The sequence below is a fragment of the Nematolebias whitei genome, chromosome 4 (assembly GCF_014905685.2).
Source record: "Nematolebias whitei isolate Nwh7 chromosome 4, NemWhi1, whole genome shotgun sequence".
Lineage (NCBI taxonomy): Eukaryota > Metazoa > Chordata > Actinopteri > Cyprinodontiformes > Rivulidae > Nematolebias > Nematolebias whitei.
Window position 1 is genome coordinate 29,268,282 of NC_056501.1, and position 19,230 is coordinate 29,287,511.

At 39.7% G+C, this 19,230-nt stretch overlaps 2 protein-coding genes and 1 non-coding gene across 3 annotated transcripts; 2 read left to right on the forward strand and 1 right to left on the reverse strand.

Moving 5' to 3' along the window:
- Positions 1-1,280: 1,280 nt before the first annotated feature.
- pin4 (protein (peptidylprolyl cis/trans isomerase) NIMA-interacting, 4 (parvulin)) lies at positions 1,281-6,556 on the reverse strand. Its single transcript, XM_037675949.1, has 4 exons — positions 6,445-6,556; positions 6,219-6,286; positions 3,393-3,512; positions 1,281-1,530 (listed from the first exon to the last, which is right to left on the reverse strand). Exons 1-4 carry the CDS (start codon positions 6,479-6,481, stop codon positions 1,372-1,374), a joined length of 384 nt encoding a protein of 127 aa, XP_037531877.1. The 5' UTR covers positions 6,482-6,556; the 3' UTR covers positions 1,281-1,371.
- Positions 6,557-8,238: 1,682 nt separating this feature from the next.
- LOC119409192 lies at positions 8,239-8,391 on the forward strand. The gene has a single exon (XR_005186771.1). It is a non-coding gene; the product is annotated as a 5.8S ribosomal RNA (ribosomal RNA).
- Positions 8,392-10,188: 1,797 nt separating this feature from the next.
- On the forward strand, positions 10,189-15,065 carry nek12 (NIMA-related kinase 12). Its single transcript, XM_037675084.1, has 2 exons — positions 10,189-11,236; positions 14,887-15,065. Exons 1-2 carry the CDS (start codon positions 10,192-10,194, stop codon positions 15,063-15,065), a joined length of 1,224 nt encoding a protein of 407 aa, XP_037531012.1. The 5' UTR covers positions 10,189-10,191.
- The last annotated feature ends 4,165 nt before the right edge of the window (positions 15,066-19,230 follow it).

A 19,230-nucleotide genomic window follows, 5' to 3' on the forward strand; every position in this document is an offset into this window, starting at 1 on the left:
TCATGTTCAGGCTGCTGTTCAATATACTGTATTATTTTACATTATTAGTGTTTACTTGTTTAGCATATATCTTAGATCCTTATATACCGTTTCTTTTTATACTTGATATTTGGGGGAATGGTGGCGCAGAGGTTAGAAGATGGTCCTGTGATCAGAAAGTTGCAGGTTCAACTCCCGGTACCATCAACATCAAAAATGTGGGTGGAAAAGGTGAAACACCCACACCTGCCTCCACCCTCATTCTCCCCACCCTGGGCCCCTGAGCAAGGCCCTTAACCCCCATCACCTGCTCCCTAAACGGGTCTCTCTCGAAAATGAGTTCTCGTGACTCAATGAGACTACCTGGATAAATAAAGGGTAAATGAAAAAAAAAAGAAATATTAGTATTATTTTGGGATATGACTGGGACCTCGAGTACACAATTCCGTTCCACATCATGTACCACATGTGATGCAAATGACAATAAAGAACACTGAAGCTTTTTATATGTGCAAATATTTTTGTAGTGCCCTGAGGCAACTTCACTTGTGACATGGCACTATATAAATAAACTGAACTGAATATATATTTTAATTCTGACTAGTAAAAATTCCATTTTGTCCAGAAATATTTTTGTGATACAGTATTTAAAAATAGCAATAAGACACAACTATATGTTTTTTATATGTTACGGTGGCATGCCATAAACAATGACACATTTCTGGATCCATTTGTTCAAGACGTCTGCTACCAGCAGGGTGAGTCAGTTATTTGACACGGAGTTGGGCTAAATAACAAAAGTATGACATTATGACTTCACAAAGCAACATAATATGAATACTATGAAGTACAGTATTGCTGTTTAACTAAGACGGTAAATGTATTTCTTAAAATTATTGCCTACTACTGACATATCTGCATTACAAAAACCTGTATATGCATTTATTTAAAAAAAAGCATTACTTCTATATAGTAAAAGTATTTATTTAATTCCTAAAGCAGACATGGGCTATTTGCATTATTTACGACTATTCAAATTGAACAGCTAGGTCCATAGTGTCAAGAGGTATTATATTTTTTAAATATTAATCAAAAATACACAGCTCTTTTGCAATCTTTCCTAAATCTATTCTTCATGCATAAGTCATTCTACATTACAGAATATTTCTCAAAACCCATTTATTTGGTTATCTATGATGGGAGTTCCACGCACTTTACTAAAATTACAAAAACAAGATATTAATAAGGTAAAAGTGATTTTGTAAAACAGACCCTCAGCTGTTTAACAGCTGGACAGTTTTTTCTCTTAAAGCGCAACGTAATAAAATAAAAATAAAAAACACAATGGAACCCACAAGTGAATTTATTAGTCCTGTTTTAGATGTTGAGAGGTCACTTTTTCCCTTCTACCATAATGATGTGGTACCCAAACTTTGTCTTGACAGGAGGGTCTGTGTAGACGGGCTTATCCATCGAACTGACAGGAAGAGCAAACGCTGCGTCCTGGAAAGGTCCGACCATCGACCCTCGCGTCATCCAGCCCAGATCGCCCTGACAAGGAAAGACAGAATGGTGAGGACAAAAACACGACTGATGCAGCAGAAAGACTTGAGATAAAAGCTTCCAACAGCCTGAATATTTACAAGGTATACTCAAGTGACTTCATTTCCACTGACATTTCCTTCCAGGACAAGATTTAACTGGTGTGGGTGTTCTGGTGGGTTGAAGGTGTGAATATGGAGCAGCTGTGTGACGTGTGGGTCAACAATCTGTTGCTCATCAGTCTCAATTCTATAAATGATGAAAGCTCATCACCAAACCTGTTTGTTATATTAATCACCTCAAGTCTTAAGGGCGACGTTACTGAATATGGCAAAAATAGAAACGTTATTATTGCTGCATAAATAAATTTCTGGTAAACTTTGTGACATCATTCAAGCAAAGTGTCATGCATTAGGAGAAATGAACAACAACGTGGCCCCCACAGGTAGAGCGCATGAGTAATGGAATTATTTGAATCATACATTTAAAGAGAGAATAGATTCAGCAAAACAAGAAACCAACCAGTGGTCATTCTGTATGATGCAGGAGTTTCAGAGAAACTGAGACGTTTATTTTCTAAACACGACATCCCAGTGGCTTTTAAACCCCAAAATACATTACAGCAAAGACTGGTCCATCCCAAAGATCCAGTCCCCCGGCGCAAACAGAGTAATGTTGTGTATGCTGTTCAGTGTCCGTGGGTCCTCCCCCAGAAAATTTGGAATAAAAGAGATGTCATTTCCTGCATTTTGGTGTATTTTAACAGGTTGTTAAATATTTGATTAAAAACAGGTCTCTCTTGTAAATGACGAGGCTCCATGAGACTAACAACCTGTATAAATAAAGGTTGAATTGAAATTACTATTTTAGAGAGCAACAACAATTATGAAGCCTGTGTGTGAATGCAGCTCCGATACACACACTGTCCGACCCGAACTCTGCTGAATTCAGTCCTGCACGTTGTTCTGCTCCAATCTCTATTATTTATCTATTTCAGGTGCTTCAATTCTCTGTTGTCCAGCTAAGGACAATCTATCCATTTATTTGTTTTAAATAATAAACTGAACTGTCTTTTCGACATTTTGATTGCTGGTATTTTTGACAAATTAGTGCCGTTGTTTTGATACGTGAGGTAATGTGAATAATACACATCAAACATTTCACTCGTATTTATTTATTTTACTGTAAACTTATTTATTAGGTCTGAAATGTTATGCGCCGCGGTAATGCATGTAGGACTTCCGACACAGCGTCCTGCAGAGCTGTCCGGAGACGCTGCGCGTAAAGTCTGCAGGGGCCGGGCGCACAGCTGAAGGCGGATGAAGAAGCTCCCCGCGGGACATGCAGTCCACGTCTCTGCTGGGCAGGAGCATGGTGCGGCCGGAACATCCACTCCACAGACATGGTCAACGTCTCCTCTCGTTGTCTTATTAATAAATAATCAAAATAAAAATGTGCAATGACTTTGGACTTTTAGGGGCCGAGATTTGAATTGCCGCATCTGAGTGGTCAAAATGAGAGAGTTCCCAGATCTTGTTCCGGCAGGATCCAGCTCTAGCAAGCGGCCATCAGGGCACTAATGATCAATTTTTTGGCTGATGGTCCTTCTTGATCACGTGAACAGCTAGTTTTGGCTGTCACCAACAAACTACAAAACTAGTTGATCCACGATGAGAAGGCGCTGTTTATAAGACTGAGTTTATTTCTGCTCCTCAGACTGAAGAAGTCTTTTGGATAAAAGATGAAACATTTCAACAAAAGAAGAATTCATCCAGAGAACCTGACTCAACCTTGCTAGATTTATCTACCTGGATTATTGAGCAGCATCAGGACAAAAAAAAACATGTCTGGTTTTAAATGCAGATGCTTACTCCTTGTCTGGCTTTGTCCTCGCTGTACTGCGACGCTACTTCGCTGAAACGAACTCCGGCTTTCAGTTTTTCCATCGCCTCCATGCATTTTCCATGTTTTTCACAGAGGATGTGTCGAACCTGTGGCGGAAAATCAAAAAACTGTTGAGGTTATATAAATAACGACATACATCTATAACCATTTATCATCTATGTAGACACTGGTATATGCAGTGTCGACTGGTCCAAAGGAGCAGGTGGCACGCAGCCGCACCGATAAAATTTACCATACCCCCCCCCCACACAAAGTAGTTCCTCCTAATAAATAATGTAAATTACTTACTGTGTATTGTTTTGTTCCGTAAATTTTTTTATTAAAAAGGAATTAAAACGTTATTTTTAATTATTAATTCTTAGTTTGTTGGTTTTTTAACTTATTTACCGTTATGGGGCAGTGCCGTTCACTGAACCATGGATCAAACCATGTCGCCAGTGAACCAAACAGCCAGCTATGATAGAGTCTCATTTAGGACTTGTAATTTTCTGTCCCATGGACACATTCGGCTCATTGGTATGGTCACTATTAACACTAGACCTCAGTGAGCACAGAGCTGCAGTGAAACCTGCTGTGTCCAACAGTGTAGATATTCTGTTTAAATCCATTTGGAGCAGACAGGGGAACCGAGCAGAAAACTGAGGACAGAGGAGAGACAAAAACTGAGACTGTTGCGCTACCTTAGTTGATTTTGTAGAACCTGTGGTGGAAACGCAGCCACCAGTTGTGTAGTGGATGTGTGGCTGTGATAGCTCAATAGTTATATCGGTGGTTTTGTAGTCAGAAGTCTGTGGGTTTGATCCCTGCCTGCATCATTTATTTGAATCTGTGACAATAAATTTTAACATCATTTTTTCACTTTTTAAATTTTTTTTTTTAGTTACTTCACTAAACATTCCTGAAAGCTGTGCACTTGTTTTGTTTTACACAGATAAAATAAACAATACTCCCATTTTGAATGGGGGTGGATGTGAGAGGCGTCCATTTCTCTGATTTATTAGACAAGACTGTTTTTTTATGAGACGCAATGGGAGGAAGAAAAAGGCAACAAGTTTGTGCACAAAAAAACAAACACACAGCAATAATAAATTTAATATCAAGCACCACAATATCCTTTTTTATTTTTATGAAAACGTAATACAATCTGTAAAATGTGTCTTGTTAGTGATTCAGGAAATAAATGCCCACCACACTAATACTTTTGCTCTGGAGCTGCTACTGGGTATATGGTTATGGGTACTGAGTATGAATCGCACAACCCTTAAGCATGTGTGCCAACTAGATAAAATTAGACAAGAGGTCACAGGATCTGTGATCATTGTTCCATTTTGCTGTATTTTATGTGCAGAAAGCAATAAAAAGTTGTGTTCTTGTTAATTTCTTAATCAATATTTAATACAAAATTTGGAGCAAAACTTGTAGCAAAGATATTCAAGACAATACAGCGTAGCTAGGGTGTAGTGAGAACTCATTCTTGAAGTTAAACAATTTTGTGAACTCCGATGCCAACAGCCCTGAGTGGTCTTTGCATTAACGGTTTCTTGTTTATATGTTCCTTTTTTGTGTTTCACTGAAGGAACAATGTGTTTGTCTGGCTCCTAAGTTGAAGGGTTATATTTGTGAACAGTGCAAACGCCTCAAGATGTGAGATGATGCACGTCACGCTGAAGCCTTTCATAAAGATCAACAAACCTGACAACATAACTTTGCTCAACGACAAAGTGCATTTGATAAATGTGAAACTTTGTACTGAAAGTGTGAACACTTGATGCATAGAACCACCTGGGTTGTGTTATAAACAGTCCCCTGTGAATGAAAACTCAGTGAAACGGATTCGCTACAGCCTTACAGAACACTGGAACCAGACGCGTTTCAAAAAACAGTTCTCACCATGACACCGCTATGCTCCAGTAACTCTGGAATACATTTGCTACCAGTTGTGATTGATCAAAAATTGCAGTGAAATATTAGCTAAGAAGTAAACAAGAGCATTCACAAGAGCTGGTGGCACTAAAAGAGGTGGAGGAACAAACAGTACTCTCGGACCACACAATCTATTTTCTACTTTAAATCTAGTAGGCACGGGGATTCTACAATTTATGTTTTTAAAACTCTGAGATCACTAATTGATAACTATATAACATAATATTATAGATTATACAATAAACATCAACCCCTATAAACTATATCACACTTTAGTGAAGGCTCCTCTTTGTAAATGACTTAACACTAATGTTCAGGTGATCACTTATTTTATTCTAAGCAATATAACAATTAGCAAATGCATATTTAAGTAAAATGTTTTTTTCTGCGATAACTCTAAATTGTCCCTAGGTGTGAGTGAGAGTGTGAATGGTTGTCTCATTTGTCTCTGTGTCCCTGTGATGCACTGGAGACATGTCCAGGGTGTCCCTGGCCTCTCGTACAGTGACAGCTGGATATGGGCACCAATGACCCAAAAAGGAAGAAGCGGGTAAAGATGATTGATGGATGGTTATCCTGTGTCAATAACTGACTGCCAGTGAGAAAAAAAAAGTTATTTCTTCCGATTTGGAGACAATAACGTGTGTTATTCCTGTTAAAAGCAGTTTAAATGGTGTAAAGCAACTGTCTCACTGATGTGCTCACATACAAAATCATCTTATAATCTAGTTTGTCACATTGTTGTGACAGTGCCATTAATGATGGGAGGCTTTTGATTTGGAATATAACTCCGCAAACAAAAATATATTTGTCAAAATTTGATATTTCTGCAAAGTTGCTGAAGCTAGCGTGTAGTTTATTATTTTTACCTTAACAGAAGTGCCTCCTTTTGGTGCCTTTTCCTTTTTTTCAGCGTCTGCACTTCCAGAAGCAGCACCTACAGTTTACCCCCGTAATGTCAATAAACAGTACAACAAACTACAGTGCAAGAAATAAACGTGTGTACCTGTATGCTAACGCTAACTCAAAGCTGTTAACTAAAACATCACACATTATAACATTTTGTTACGAGTATGTATCTTATGGATCACTAACCTTTACCACCCTTCCCACCCTTTCCTTTTGGTGGCATTTTGATTAATGTACGAGACAGAAAATTGAAATAATTTCGATTGGGACCACAACAGACATGCGCAGTAATCCAAGTTGTTTCTTCTTCGTTGGTTTATTGATGGTAACTCGCAGCTAGGTTAATTCTCCACTGCCACCTACTGTACAAAAGCATTATAGCGACCACTTCGGTGCACACTGCACAGCTGAAGGAATACAACTAATGTAATGTAAAACTGAAAAACAAATCACTCGACTAATATTAATAATAATTAAAAAAAACTCCTGACAGTAAAAATGTGTTATTTTAAACATAATATATATTTTTACTTTGTTAGCATATAATTTTATGCAAAATCAACAGAAAAACAATATTTCCAAAATTATACATGCAGGCCCAGAAGAAGAAGCTCAATTACGTTAGTTTTTCTAATTTAAAATGAATTGAAAGTGTTGTTGCCATTTTAGAGACATTATAAAAAATAATATCTAGTAGGTTTTTTTTGGTGAAGCAGTTGTTTCTTTTTATTATTATTGATGGAATGTGATCTGCTATTTATTACTTACTTCTCTGCTTTTTCTCTGGTGATTTTTTTGACTACTATTATCACGAGGATTGTTTTTCTCTCTGCGATCTCTTCTTTCGGCTGCTCCCTTCTTCAGGTTTCGCCACAGCAAACTAACTCGCACAAAGTATTAGCAGTTGTTTCTACGCCGGATGCCCCACAGCCCTCTGTGTGGAGCAGAGAGCTGCCAATTAGAGCACCCAGGGGAGCAGATGGTGGAGGTTAAAGGCCTTGCTCAAGGGCCCAGAGTGGGGCAAATGAGGGTGGAGGCAGGTGTGGGTGTTTCACCATTCACACACACATTTTGATGTTGTCAGTCCAGAGAGTTGACAGTCAAACTAAATGAAAGCAGTGATTCATGTTATAACATTTAGTCAAAACTCAGGAACATACAGGGATGAAGCTGCATCTTAGCTACGATGAAGCTTCATGAGGACATCATCACGTTGTGCTTTTTTATGTGGTGCATGGAATCACCTCTTATCTACAAACTGATTGGGTTATTTTTGTATGCAGCTGGAGCGCTCCGGCTTCCAGCTCGAATGCAGCTTCTCACTTCCTGAGCTCTGACCACCAGCTGTGACTCAAAGGTTCAGAGCATCACTTGAACAGACACACACACACACACACACACACACACACACACATACACATCAGTGCTCGGACTACTTTTAGAAAAATCACATATGCGAAAAGTGACTTTCAGTTCTGCAGCCTGCTCCTGTTTTGTCAGCCTGTATGTTTGTATAGTCACAGGTAAAGATCAGCAAATGTAATCTCTGTGTGTGCATGTAATCAAAACACTTTGTGCACCAATCACCATCTGCACGCTCCGTTTGCTGTCTTTAGTCCTTGAGAAGTTCAAGCCAGTCATGCTGGATACCACCGTGATTCCTGACTGCACCCTTGCCTGATGATATTATTCCAGGTGAAATGTTTTGTTGCACTCTACTACTTGGCTCTGAAGTCTGTTTTTCAGAGCAAAACTGTGTTTTTGGCATAATTTCAGTGAAACCGTCACTGCAGCATCAAATCCAAGACATTTCTTGAAGGAATGCCAACTTTCATACTAATTTTAGACAAAGACCAACTTATTATAATCATAAAGTTACATTATAGCCATTTCCATGTCATTTAGCTGGGCAAGCCATCTTGAGTCACATCAACTATAAAAGTTAATCACTTGTAGATGTATGTCCACTGATAATGGCACGACTCTCAGTGGTGGATCACTCGGCCCGTGCGTCGATGAAGAACGCAGCTAGCTGCGAGAACTAATGTGAATTGCAGGACACTTTGATCATCGACATTCCGAACGCACCTAGCGGCCCCGGGTTCCTCCTGAGATATTTTGCTAACAGACACACAGAAATCTGTTGGAGTCAGCCTCCCCACCATCACAGACATCTACACCTCCAGTTGCAGGAAGAGGGCCAACTGCATCATGAAGGACCTCACTCACCCAGCACACACACTTTTTGCCCCACTCCCCTCAGGCAGGAGGTTAAGGAGCATTAAGTGTAGAACCACTAGACTGAGGAACAGCTTCTACCCTGAGGCTGTTAGACTCATGAATCTCTAACCAGAATAATCACTGTGAAAAATCACATCATGTTGCTGCTGATCTGTTTCATGTTGCTGCTGATCTGTTTCATGTTGCTGCTGATCTGTTTCATGTTGCTGTGTTCTCATCTGCTCACACAGTTCGTGCTGCTGTTCAGCGCATTGTTTTTGTACTAGAGCTCAGTGTATATTTAGTTTAACGTTTTTCTTAGTTAATATCTTCAATCTTTTTAATGTTTTTCTTTTACATTTTATACTTTTATTAGATGTAACTGTCTGGGACCCTGTGTACACAATTTTGTTGCACCTCGTGTGGTGTGAGTGACCAAAAAAATAAATATCTAACTCTGACAGAGTTGGCAGCAAAGAGGTAATGGCAAAACTTAAAAAACAAAGTTCTTGTAAAGTCTGAGAGTGATTTTCATTTGAGTTCAGCTCTCATTAACAAGTCAGCTCGGTGCAGTTTAAGGCCGTGCATGTTCACAGAAAGCTCTTCAAATGAGAAATTTAAAAAGTAGAGTTTCCTAAAAATAAATAAAACAGACAAAACCCCCAATAAAATCAGAGTTTTATTTCTCTGCCTGTTTGGTCCACAGTTTTAAAGTTCAGAAAACTGGTAACGTTCTGGCATTATGAGATAATTTTATGACTTTTATTCCTGAGATTTGCTGAGTGGACACTTCATTTATCCTTCAACGATGCCTGTTTTTTCTACCTTGTAAACTCTAATGCTTCAGCTTGTTCTATTATGACATCAGAATATACATAGATCATATTACAGCTTTATATAGATTAAGAGTTTCTTAAATTATTGGCATTTATGTAGTGTAATTCATTATTATTGATATGTTTAACTTTGATTGAAAACGAATAAACAAACAATTAATTTTGCTCATGTTGTCCAAATCAATATTAAAAGTTGATTTCTGAAGCCTCATGCTGACAAGTTTGGTAAAATTAGGCTCGATAATATAATAATATGCCCTTAGCAAAAAGTAGTTTTTACTACAAGTATTATTTTACACTAAAAATGAGGAAGTGTACCTGAAGTTTACTTTTTATAAACTTATTTGATATACTTAAAAAATAGTATAAAAATGTCCCAATTTAGTCCAAACAAGTATTAAATCAGTATACTTCTAGTACACTACAAGTGGTGTGTAGTATACTTGATATACTTATACTTAACTTAAAGTATACTTGCAAAAATAAACTTCAAAAATATAATACTTTTTGTTCAGGGTGGCCTTTAAATATTTTGTCACGTTTTTAGTCGCTTCTAATATATTCACATTTTATTCAACTTAATTATTACCAACTAAAATGATGACTTAAGAATAACTTCTAACTTTATAAAGACTAACGCAAACAAACATTTTGACTTGCTCTAAAAACAATGTTGCATTTTAAGCAGCAGAAAGATAAATAAAAAAAAATAAAAAAACTTCTTAAAAAGAAGTTCCGACAATGTGAAACCACTAAACCACTGCCCCGCTATCCGGTTTCGGTCTGTCACCATGGTAACGGCGGTGAACACAAACGGCCAGCAGTCGCTGTGCTTCTCCCCGCGACCTTTTCTTAAGTGACGGGGCTCGAAGCAGACATGGAGGACTTCGAGAAGGTTCTGTGTCTGGGCCGCGGCGGAGCGGCAGATGTGTTTCTCATGCGGCACGTGCAGCGGAAGAGCCTGTGCGCAGTGAAGAGGATAAAGATGGCAACGAGGACGACGCGCACGCAGAGAGCCGTCCTCCAGGAGGCGGACATCATCCGGAGGCTGGAGCATCCCCACGTCGTCACGTGCACGGATGCCTTCGTGAACCCTGCTGACGGCTTCGTTTACATCGTGATGGACTACTGCGATGGAGGAACCTTGGATGATAAAGTGAAAGCGAGGAAAGCGCGGGAGTTCTTCCCAGAGGACACCGTCCTGCGGTGGTTTGCGCAGGTGACCCTGGCTGTGGATTACATCCACGCAGCCAGAATCCTGCACAGAGACATCAAAACCTCCAATGTGCTGCTCACAAAGCAGGGCCTGGTAAAGTTAGGGGACTTTGGTATCTCCAAGATAATGACCCACACTGCAGACTTGGCGTCCACCTGTGTGGGGACACCGAGCTACCTCAGTCCTGAGCTCTGCCGGGACGTCCCTTACAGCTCGAAATCAGACATCTGGGCTCTTGGTTGTCTCCTGTACGAGATCTGTGCCCTCAAACCCCCTTTCATAGCTTCAAACCTGCTGAGCCTGTTCCTTAAGATCACCAGAGGAGAGCATGATCCCGTACCGGACATGTTCTCAGAGAGCGTTTCCTCTCTGGTCCGCTCCATGCTCAGTCTGGACCCAGAGACCAGGCCCAGCGCTGCCTGCATACTCACAGCTGCAGGCGTGCACGATCAGCTCCACGCTGCTGAAGACCAACAGACAGACAAACGTGCAGATGTTTACACACCGCTGGAGCCTGATGAGCTCAGTCAGGACCACTTGTGGGAAATAAACGAGTCCGGCTCTTCCGTCATGGAGGAGGAGGACGTCTCCGGTCTGAGTGGACAGATGAACTGTCTCTACACTGAAGATTTCGATGAAGACGGAAGCTCGTCTTCGTTAGAGGACACCACTGAGCCCTCAGAGAGAAGTTCTGCTGAGTCAGCAGGTATGTTGAGCTGGACGTGGGAAGGGAGACGTCCTATCAGTGCTGACAGGGGTGATCATGTAAAAGGTCAAGCGTTTAAGCCAATGTGAGTTTAGAACAGGGTTATTCAACTGGCGGCCCAGGGGCCAAATCAGGTCCACGGGTGTCCTCAGTTCGGCCCATCATTGGGTTCATTTTAAAATAAAACTTGATTTTAAATCATAAAACAACCTTAATTAACGAGAATAACTGCTGGATGTTCGCCCCCCCGAGCTCTTGGCTTTCAGTAACTGCCCCCCCCCCCCCCTCAGTTAAATAGCCCTGGTTTAGAAGATGATGGATGAGTCTGGAAACAGTTTCATGTCAGGTCTCTAATTGAAACTGTTAATTTCTTGAGAAAACTTTAAGAACCACTTAAAAATTGTTCAAAATATGGCCTGCTGGTGATTATGCACCTTTTGCCTGTGAGCATGTCTGTTAGCAAAATAACTCTTGATCCACTTGATGGATATGAATGAAACTCAGAAAATCCACAGATGTACATCTGCAACTGATTTACTATGGAGTCAAGCCAAGTAAAGATGGCCGCCACAGCCATAGGTCTTTAGTAAACATACAGTACATGGTCGTAACTCAGTCACTTTAGTAGACGTTGAAAAATTCAGTTTGGTAGTAGCCGAGAGTCATCCCCAACACGCGCTAACGGATCACACAAGATCGGTATTGACAATGTCCCATTAACTGTTGGAGTCAACTCTGTCAGGAAAATATTTCATGAAACGTTGAATGGATTTTAATAAAATGTTTAGAAATGGTTGAATGTACATCTACACATTAAATGTTGAAGATGAATACTCTCGCGTACGTTGTTTACTCAGAAAGAACCACACTTTGCAGCAGGAGAAGATTGTTAACCAGGATTTTACTTGTCAGGCCAGATTTTCAGGACAGGTTCCATAAATACACATAAATGTACACACATGAAGAGAACCTGCGTTCTGCGCTTGCTTTGATGTCCTTATCTGTTCAGCCGAGTTCACACACCCAACTCTCTGTGCTAACCCAAACATATGGTCCATGGGCAGAGAGAAGATTCTCCGTAACAAAAACATCCATAACCTCTGACCAAAACTTGTCTGACATTAACCCCATTCTAAACGGCTGCCACAACCAGCTGATCTAAATAACAGTGAGCTGTAACTCAGTCAGATTTATTTTCTTTAAGCAGACGCGTTAAAGTGTGTGTGAGTCGTTCACATCACATAATCTGAGCACTAACACACTGGATGAGATCTCAATACTTTTATTTTTAAGGTTTGATCCAAACTGATAGTCATTTCTCAAACATCACTGCCCTGAAAGGTCGTGAACTTTGGGCCTTTGATTTCATTTTGTATCCGTGTGTAAATCTGTCTTGAAATGAAGCTTTTACCGAACATGAAGACCACAAGAGATGTCGTATCTCAATGAGACTTTTCTGGATAAACATACAAATAAATATTAAACAGACAGCATGACAAGACTACAAGCTTTGAACTCACTCCACTCTTCTTTGAACTTTGTAGTCATGTTTCACATCACACTAAACTATAACGTGTTTGCCTACATTCCTGAGCCACAGCTTTGTGCTTTGTCATCGTGTGAACAGCAGTGGCAGTTTCGGAGGAACACACTGATCAGCAAACGCTGTTTTAACTCCTCAATTTGATGGATCGCTTTTTTTAGACGTGGGGTTCAGTGCAGTGCCGCTGAATAGTCAGTATCTTACCTGCAGTGGACAGCAGCCAGCACGGTCCCAGTTTGTAAAACCAGGGAGAAGTTTTCCTGCTGGAATCAAGCTAACAGAAGAGAGCTGCTTTAATACTAATAATAAGATCCAGCATCTGAAACAACTCAGAATTAATCCAATTCACAGCAGTTCAACAAACACTGTAAAATGTGTTTTTATATTGCTTTAGTTTTGCATCATGTCTGGTGCACATGCACACGTTATTTTCAACATGTATGAAACATAGGGCCACAGTTTAAATAACTACAAGTCTTTGTGAATAACCGATGTAAAAGTGTCACGGTGTAAAAATGATAATAAAGCGTTCACTTGAACCGCTGTGAAAATGTTGAGGTTTGAGTTATCTTAGGTGGCTGAAATTCACTTTTTCTGTTTAACCCCGTCAAGTTAAATCGACTGAATTTGTACTTTTTCTTGAGTTTAAGCCGCCAACTGTTCACAACAAATCTGCTGTTTGTTTCATTGCATGTTTCTTCCGATTAGTAAAAGTTACAAACAAATCCGGAAACGTTACGGTAAAGCAAGTATTACATTTAGAACCCATTTGGACCAAACGTTAAAATCATGCACAATTATGGGAAAAAAGAAAGTCCAACCTCTTTCTGTTTGGGGAATACACACACCAGGAGGTAAAACTAATGATCCGGTCTTTGTCGGGTTTTAAATGATTCAAATCTAAACTCAGTTGTGCAAAAATACACAACTGATTCCTCCATGTTGGTAAACAGAAGCTGTGTGAAACATCAAGCCCACACGCTGACATCTTGTAGAACCTCCTTTAATAGCAGTCACTCTCAACAGTATGTTCCTGTTACGACTTTCTTTCTCTAAAACCGGACAGGAGAAATTCTGTCCCTCTCCTCTTTACATTTCATCAGCTTTGTTCCTGAGCAGCTCTGTTCAGGTCCCACCACAGCATTTCAGTCAGGTGGAGGTCTGGACTTTGGGCTACTGCAGCACCTTGATTCTTGGTTCTGTTGCAAGTTCGGTTCTAGTTTGCGCCGAGCTTCAGCTGTTGGACAGATGGTCTCATATTTGACTCTGTAATACTTCAGGAGGTCATGGTCGACTCAGTGACTGAAAGGTGTCCAGGTCCAGCTGTGAAACAAGCCCAAATCACCACCCCTCCACCACCGTGTGTGACAGTGGGTATCAGATGCTTTTGCTGTGCATTGTGGGTAAACATATTTACGTTGGTCTCATTTAACCAAAGGGCATCGTTCCAGACATCTTGTGTTCTGTTGGGATGCAGCTTTAGAAAGTCGTACTCTGCCATGTTTGAGAAGAACTTTCTCCTGCAACCCTTCAGAACGAGCCACACGTGTTCAGTTGTTTTTTTGTTTTACCGTCATGAACTTTAACCTTTAACCTGCTGATTGAAGCTTGGAGCTCTCGGATGTCTTGTCATTTCTCTGAGCATTGCACTGTCTGACCATGGGGTGAATTTGGGACTCCATTTGTAGGAACATTGGTAGCTTCCCATGTGTGAATTATTATTTTTTTCTCTCTCTGGAGAATTTTGGATTCAAAATTCTTTAGAAATTACATTTAACCCTCCCCAGATTGATGGGCAGCAACCTAGCGGTAGTTTTTATTTTTAATGAATAATATCATAGTTGCATCAGTTGTGTTTTATTTTGGATCTTTTCTACTACAGTATGTCCTGATACTAAAACCTAGAAGTGAACACAAAAAGTGTGTGTGTATGTGTGTGAGTGTGTGTGTGTGTGTGTGTGTGTGTGTGTGTGTGTGTGTGTGTGTGTCTGTGTGTGTGTGTGTGTGGGGGGGGGGTTCACATGACTGTAATGCTAAAACAAAGACTGCTGGTAATGATATGAGATACATATATTATTTCACCATCAGTGCTTTCTTTCTCTTTCAGAGGAGGTGGAGTACCCAGATGATTTTGAGGAAGACGAGGAGAAAGAAGAGCATGAAGCCATCGCAGAGTCTATTGCTGGTCCTCAGCAGCTACACGATGAAACGATGGTGGAGGAGTTTGAGCTCTGTGATGCTGGAGGACTCACCATCACGCTGAAAGCACTGAAGGAAAACGAATAAAAACTATTAAACCTTTTTTTTTAATCATAAATACCAGCAGACTCCAGGGAAAAGAATGAGGGTTTTAGTATTTGGGGGAACATTTCTCAAGTATTCATTTGTTTGTGTGTGTGTGAAATATGTTCTGTAAATAAAAATTATATTATTTATTTGTCTTTATACAACAGAAACCAGACTGGAAATCCACACACTCACATGCAACATAAGCAATTTCATTGTAGGCTCATTTAGCACAAGGGGGCACCCACAGAGACGATCATGAACCCCTTAATGCAATCCACTCATCACCTCTGAGGGTGAGTGTGTAACAAGTGCCATGCGATGACAGGAAAGCAACAAACATTTTACCAATATTGCATCGTTGTGGAGATTAGTAGCACCTCTAGAAATTCTTTAATGGGGTGGCCATGTGGGTTCACAAATGTAACTGTACAGTTTTGAGTTCACAGGTGATACACCGAGATTCATTTAAAATTATAAAGATACAGGTGTGATATTTAGTTTATTTTTGTAATGATAAAGTGATTAAAATGTAGGATTTATTAGAGATTCTGAGATATTATCTTCCAGTAGCAGTGTAAAATTGGGTGTTTTGATGATTACCTGTATTGGGATGGGGGTGGTTTATTGGCAGTCAGGTGGAGCAGAGTGGAGCCACGCTGTTTTTTGAACTCTCCCTCTATGTTTCTCTAGTTTCCTTTCCAGTGGTGGGATGTAACTAAGTACAAATACTTTGTTACAGTACTTAAGTACATTTTTCATGTATCTGTACTTTACTTAAGTAGAGTTAAATGTGGGTACTTTATACTTTTACTCCACTATATTTTACATCAAGTATCTGTACTTTCTACTACACTACATTTCTATAACGCGTTGCATTACAAGTTACATTCATGTTGCAGCTTTTTGATTTGTTTGTTACTTTGAAAGTAACCAATGGTGAGAGAGGAGTTGGTCCATTGAATCACTGCAAAGTGGGCAGGTAACGTTAGGCCCGCCTTCAAGAAGAGCTGGGTCAATGACTTTTTTATTCTAGTATATATGCCAATGAGCTGGGTGCACCCACAGCACCACTAACACACCCAAAATGGATTCCACCGCAAGAGAGTCATCCAGAAGATATGCTCCACCCATGTCCTTATTGAAAGACTGCTCAGTACAAAAAGGACAGCTTCTCTCTCCCAAAAGAACCAGACTGGACTCAAAAATCTTTGAAAACCAACTTCTTCTGAACTTTAACAAGAAATTCTTGCTGCAATATTAAAATGTGTCAGTTCATGATGTTAGGAGAGAAGAGATGTCTCCAAATGTCTCGACACTCGGGTCCAAGTTTTTAAAATGGTGTCAGGAAGTTAAAATATTGTTCAATATTGACCCATTACAAGGTTGAATAGACAGTATTTTAACTGGAGTTGATGACAAACTGGAGTTGAACTGATCAGAGTCTGTTCCTTTGTTAGTTGTGTCTAATGCTCCTTTTTTCATCAGACAACTTTTACTTTAATGTGTTTACTGAAGTTAAAATGACACATTGGTTTTACTTTGTGTTAAATAAAAACTTTCAAAGGTATAATCATTCCTCTTTCTTATTTTGATTAATGACATTTAACTCTGCATGCCATCCCTGAAATTCTGACGCACAGAATCACAAGTCCAAGTGTGAACTGTGTCACAGAGTAAACACAATAAAAACATGTATTATCTGCAGCATCGTTCATTAAAATGGCTCAACACTATTAATGTATTACAGAAAATATACATATGGTACGCAGACTTAAAGATATGTAGACCATTGCATTATGTAATTAGGAAGTACTTTTACTGTACTTTTAATACTTTAAGTATTTTAAAAGCAAGTACTTATTTACTTTTATTTAAGTAAAAATGTTAATGTGGTACTTCTACTTTTACTAGAGTACATTTTTGTGTGTTTATTTGTACTTTTACTTAAGTACAGTGTTTGAGTACTTTTTCCACCACTGTCCTTTTCTTAAATTTTGTACAAGTTTTTGATTTCTGCAAAATAAGTAAAGTGTTCGTCTTCACTAAGGACTCGGTGGAATTTTTAATGCATGGTGCTAAAGATGAGAGCGTCAAGCTTCAATCAATGGAAACCTACAATATGTTTCCTTGACTTTTTTTGTTTTCTTTTTACTTAGACATGATATTACCTATTGAGAAAAATGCGGTCACATTTATTAAAGTTTGTCCTCTCTTATCATTTCTAAAATAAATAAATAAAATTAAAATTATACATATAACCTCAAGACCTTGCATCCTGCTGTTGAGGACACTGGTTTTAGACTGGTTGTCCTTATTCAGAGGAACTAGATGTAAAGTTTTAAATAAGAGCTGCTGCCTCTCAGCGAGCAGGTTTCCAGTTCATATCCTGGTCCGGGGGCCTTTCTGGGTGGAGTTTGCATGTTCTCTCCGTGCATGCGTGGGTTTTCTCCGGGTACTCCAGTTTCCTCCCACAGACCAAAAACATGCATGTTAGGCTGATTGGTAACTCTAAATTGTCCCTAGGTGTGAGTGAGAGAGTGAATGGTTGTTTGTCTCGTTTGTCTCTATGTGTCCCTGTGATGGACTTGCGACCCGTCCAGGGTGTACCCCGCCCCTCGCACAGTGATTGCTGGACATGGGCACCGGCGACCCCCGTGACCTAAAATGGAAGAAGCAGGTAAAAGATAATGGATGGATGGATTTCAGGCTAATCTAAATGCGCCCACCAAAACATTTTATTTTCTGCTTCTGAAGAAACTAGAAATGGGAAAGCCCCAAGTGATGAACGCTCAGTGAGCATCGCAGGCTTCAAAAACCCAATGTTGAAGAGGAGGAACGAGAAAAGCCATCATGGAAAAACAACCTGCACGGCGTGTACAGATGATCAAGTTCCTGTCTCATGGAAACGTGAGATTTACGTTTTCTTATCACCACACCATCTCTCATGATTTGACCCGAGTTTTTCCCTCCTGTAGTCAGCAGTCACAATTCTCACCAACAATTACAGTTATAACATTTTAGCACAAGGGTGAGAGACACACAGGAACTTTCCTGTGAGCGAATGATCCATAATTATAAAGGTAACAACATTTCCCTTTTGGACGTGTCACCACGAAGAGGAGAACGGGAGCTTCTTGTCATCTTCAAGGACTTTTCTAATGAATGAGTTCTTCATGAGTATTTGTTGGTTCAAGCATCACTCGCTGTGGATGATGTTTGATCGTAGGATCAAGAGGTCAACTGCTCTAACTGTTTTTACTGTTATTTTCCTGTCACTCTTTCTTTACACAAAGATTCTCCTTTCATTTCTCTTCAAGTGTTACTTTGCACACTCATCTGATCTACGATCCATCTGATTGTGTAAAGACAAACTGCATCTCCTCATCAGGCTCAACATGACTCATGTCAAGATTTTAACAGATAAGATGCAACATTTAAAAGAAATACATTTAGTGGAATGCTAGATTTTTTTAAATAAGCTGACATAAAAAGGCATTCAGGAAATGTCATATCAAACAGCTCTCTTTGGGCTGAGGATATTTCTCATCTTTATGTGTATCTGTGAGTTATAGTTGATCAAATGCACCTTAAACTTAGCTCTTTTGGATTAATGAGTTTAGCCTGCACTCAACAAGCTCTGACAGATTAAATCTCTTTGTTTATAGATGTAAATCTTCTTTAGTCACATTTTCAACATGCATCTCACGGACTTCTGCTTGTCATTTGCACCATAAAACAGATCTTAATTGTTGTTTTTTGTTAGCTGGTTCAGGGGTCACCACAGCGAGCCAACTTGCTTGAATGTTTTGTCAGATGTTTAACATCAGATGCCCTCGCTGACAAGATGCACTCGAAGCTGCAGCTTCAGAGTTGCTGTGACGCTGACCACAAAACAGAACTTCAGTGCATGTTGTTGATTTAAAATGTCACTCGACATTCCTCTTTTCTTCATGTCTGACCAGAGGGGTTACCCAATCCCCAAAAGACTTGAGGGGACTCTAACAATAAAAACATAACAAATTAATTTTATGTAAGTGCAACAACCCTTGTTAACTTCAGTTATACATCTTAGAAGGATTGTATCCCTTTAACATAGATACAAATTACTGTCCAAACAAGGTTCAAGACACACCCTAAATGATGAATGTTAACTATGTTTTTG

Bases quoted from the DNA above. Each gene is read 5' to 3' on its own strand.
- pin4 (XM_037675949.1), bottom strand. From the start codon at position 6,481: ATGCCACCAAAAGGAAAGGGTGGGAAGGGTGGTAAAG. The intron at 3,513-6,218 runs GTAAAAATAATA...TTTCCGCCACAG, and splicing joins AAGGAGGCACTTCTGTTAAG to GTTCGACACATCCTCTGTGA. The intron at 1,531-3,392 runs GTAAGCATCTGC...TTTCCTTGTCAG, and splicing joins AGGACAAAGCCAGACAAGGA to GGCGATCTGGGCTGGATGAC.
- nek12 (XM_037675084.1), top strand. From the start codon at position 10,192: ATGGAGGACTTCGAGAAGGTTCTGTGTCTGGGCCGCGGCGGAGCGGCA. The intron at 11,237-14,886 runs GTATGTTGAGCT...TTTCTCTTTCAG, and splicing joins AAGTTCTGCTGAGTCAGCAG to AGGAGGTGGAGTACCCAGAT.